The sequence below is a fragment of the Calidris pugnax genome, unplaced genomic scaffold, assembly GCF_001431845.1.
Source record: "Calidris pugnax isolate Ruff unplaced genomic scaffold, ASM143184v1 scaffold2275, whole genome shotgun sequence".
NCBI lineage: Eukaryota > Metazoa > Chordata > Aves > Charadriiformes > Scolopacidae > Calidris > Calidris pugnax.
The window spans coordinates 1-3,573 of NW_015092497.1; the positions used below are offsets into that span (position 1 = coordinate 1).

Genomic DNA, 3,573 nt, shown 5'->3' on the forward strand with positions numbered 1-3,573 from the left:
GCCCACTACAGCCCAGTACATCCCAGTATAACCCAGTAGAGCCCGGTATGACCACGTATGGTCCCGTATGGTCCCATATGGCCCAGTACAGCCCAGTACGGCCCAGTATTTCCCATTACAGCCCAGTACAACCCAGTAGGGCCTGGTATGGCCACGTATGGTCCCGTATGGTCCCATATGGCCCAGTACAGCCCAGTACGGCCCAGTATTTCCCATTACAGCCCAGTACAACCCAGTAGGGCCTGGTATGGCCACGTATGGTCCCGTATGGTCCCATATGGCCCAGTACAGCCCAGTACGGCCCAGTACGGCCCAGTACAGCCCACTACAGCCCAGTACATCCCAGTATGATCCCATATGGCCCAGTACAGCCCAGTATGGCCCAGTACAACCCAGTAGGGCCCAGTACAACCCAGTAGGGCCCAGTATGACCCAGTAGGGCCCAGTATGGCCACGTATGGTCCCATAGGGCCCAGAACAGCCCATTATGGCCCAGTATGGCCCAGTACAACCCAGTAGGGCCCAGTATGGCCACGTATGGTCCCGTATGGTCCCATATGGCCCAGTACAGCCCAGTATGGCCCATTACAGCCCAGTACAGCCCAGTACATCCCAGTATGGCCCACTACAGCCCAGTACATCCCAGTATGGCCCAGTATGGCCCATTACAGCCCAGTACAACCCAGTAGGGCCCAGTATGGCCACGTATGGTCCCGTATGGTCCCATATGGCCCAGTACAACCCAGTAAGGCCCAGTATGACCACGTATGGTCCCGTATGGTCCCATAGGGCCCAGTACAGCCCAGTACAGCCCACTACAGCCCAGTATGATCCCATATGGCCCAGTATGACCACGTATGGTCCCGTATGGTCCCATAGGGCCCAGAACAGCCCAGTATGGCCCAGTACAGCCCAGTACAACCCAGTAGGGCCCAGTATGGCCACGTATGGTCCCATATGGCCCAGTACATCCCAGTACAGCCCAGTACGGCCCAGTATGGCCCAGTAGGGCCCAGTACAACCCAGTAGGGCCCAGTATGACCACGTATGGTCCCATATGGCCCAGTACAGCCCAGTATGGCCCAGTATGTCCCAGTACACCCCCATAACTCACTGTTGGGTCCCAGTTGGAGGTTCTGGTGAAGGCTGGGGCGACAGGGGAGGGTGGCCAAGCACCTGAGGGTGTCACCGGCCACCCACTGGCTGAGGGAGACGGGGCGGGTCAGGAGAAGACCTTGGGTGCCGTTGGGGTGAGGGGTGAGTCCCGGGGTCCCCAGGGTGTCCCCCTCCCAGGAGAGGGTGGCCCCCCGGAGGTGCCACCCCAGGAGAAGGCAGGTGGCCACGGCCTGGCCGGCCAGGAGGTCGGCGTAGGAGGGTTGAGTGATGAAGAGGTTGGGGGTCGTGGTGGCCCCCCAACAGGCTGTGGGGAGAGAGAGAGGGTGAGAAGGTCCACCTTGAGTGGTGGGCATCCGTGGGGGACATCTGGGTGGGGGGGGAGGTCCATCCGGCCACCAGGGTCTTGGATCTCCTCATCCATCCATCCATCATCAGCTGGTGTCCCTCCATCCATCCATCAACCAAGCCCTCCATCTCTGGAGACCTCACCCAACCTTCTCCTCATCCATCCCACCACCCGTCCATCCCAGTTGTCCACCCATCCATCCATCCCACCATCTCTGTAGACCCCAACCAACCTTCTGACCCACCACCCAACCATCCCACCACCTCTGTAGACCTCAATCAACCTTCTCCTCACCCGTCCCACCACCCGTCCATCCCAGTTGTCCACCCATCCATCCATCCCACCATCTCTGTAGACCTCAACCAACCTCCTCACCCGTCCCACCACTCGTCCATCCCAGTTGTCCACCCATCCGTCCATCCCACCATCTCTGTAGACCCCAAGGAACCTTCTGACCCACCACCCATCCATCCCACCATCTCTGTAGACCTCAACCAACCTTCTCCTCATCCATCCCACCACCTGTTCATCCCAGTTGTCCACCCATCCATCCATCCCACCATCTCTGTAGACCCCAACCAACCTTCTGACCCACCACCCAACCATCCCACCATCTCTGTAGACCTCAACCAACCTTCTCCTCATCCATCCCACCACCTGTTCATCCCAGTTGTCCACCCATCCATCCATCCCACCATCTCTGTAGACCCCAACCAACCTTCTGACCCACCACCCAACCATCCCACCATCTCTGTAGACCTCAACCAACCTTCTCCTCATCCATCCCACCACCTGTTCATCCCAGTTGTCCACCCATCCATCCATCCCACCATCTCTGTAGACCCCAACCAACCTTCTGACCCACCACCCAACCATCCCACCATCTCTGTAGACCTCAACCAACCTTCTCCTCATCCATCCCACCACCTGTTCATCCCAGTTGTCCACCCATCCATCCATCCCACCATCTCTGTAGACCCCAACCAACCTTCTGACCCACCACCCAACCATCCACCCATCCCACCGCCCCACCCCTTACCCGTGCACTTGCTGGTGTTCCTCATCACCACGTTCCTTCCCCCCGACGTGGTCACCTTGCAGGTGTAGAGGTCCCCTTTGTCCCAGCTGGACCTCTTGATTTTCAACGAGCTCCTCCCACCCTCCACCTCACTGGTGGAGGTGGGAGGTGGCATCTCCTCCCCGTTCAGCAGCCAGGACACTTCGATCTTCTCCACCGCGGAGCTCCAGAAGATGCAGAGAAGCTCCAGATCCACCTCATCCCCACCATCTTCACATCGGGGTTCCACCAGGACCACCTCGAGTGTTTCCGGCTGTGACCTACAAGCTACAAGAGGGACGTGGGGATGGATGGCCACCATGAGGTCACCTTCCCCCTGGGGTCCCAACAGGGCCACCCATGGTGGTTCCCCCAGGGCCACCAAGAGGGACGTGGGGATGGGTGGCCACCACGAAGTCACCTTCACACGGGGGTTCCCCCAGGGCCACCGAGAGGGACGTGGGGATGGGTGGCCACCACGAAGTCACCTTCACACGGGGGTTCCCCCAGGGCCACCGAGAGGGACGTGGGGATGGGTGGCCACCACGAAGTCACCTTCACACGGGGGTTCCCCCAGGGCCACCGAGAGGGACGTGGAGATGGGTGGCCACCACGAAGTCACCTTCACACGGGGGTTCCCCCAGGGCCACCAAGAGGGACGTGGAGATGGGTGGCCACCACGAGGTCACCCCACGTCCCCAACCCTCTCCCCCCGCCATGTCCTACCATCCTTGGTCAAATTCTTGAGGACACTGGTCTGAGAACCAGTGTTGTGGACGCGGCACGTCACGGGGTAGCCACCGTTGGGGACCTTGTAGGCTCGGCTGGCGATGTAGCCTTCTGATTGGACACTCCTGGCCAATAAGAGCGGGAAGGAGAGGGAGGGGGAGGCCCACGGTGGCTCCCGCTCGATGGTCAACTCTTGGGAGAAGAAGTTGGTGGCCAAACAGAGGTAAAAGGGGTCAGCGGGCACTTCCACGCAACAAGGGGCCACCCAGAAGACCGATGGATCTTTCTTCTGAGCTGCTGCTGTTGGGGGGGGGGAAATAAAAAA

At 59.8% G+C, this 3,573-nt stretch overlaps 1 gene segment (V, D, J or C); it reads right to left on the minus strand.

Annotated features, from left to right (window-relative positions):
* Nucleotides 1-1,176: 1,176 nt before the first annotated feature.
* Nucleotides 1,177-3,440, minus strand: LOC106900502 (the record flags this gene model as incomplete). The annotated part of the segment is given in 3 exon segments: nt 1,177-1,420; nt 2,502-2,807; nt 3,246-3,440. Coding segments are annotated over 3 exon segments (745 nt in total), but the record flags the coding sequence as incomplete, so codon positions are not given.
* Nucleotides 3,441-3,573: the final 133 nt, after the last annotated feature.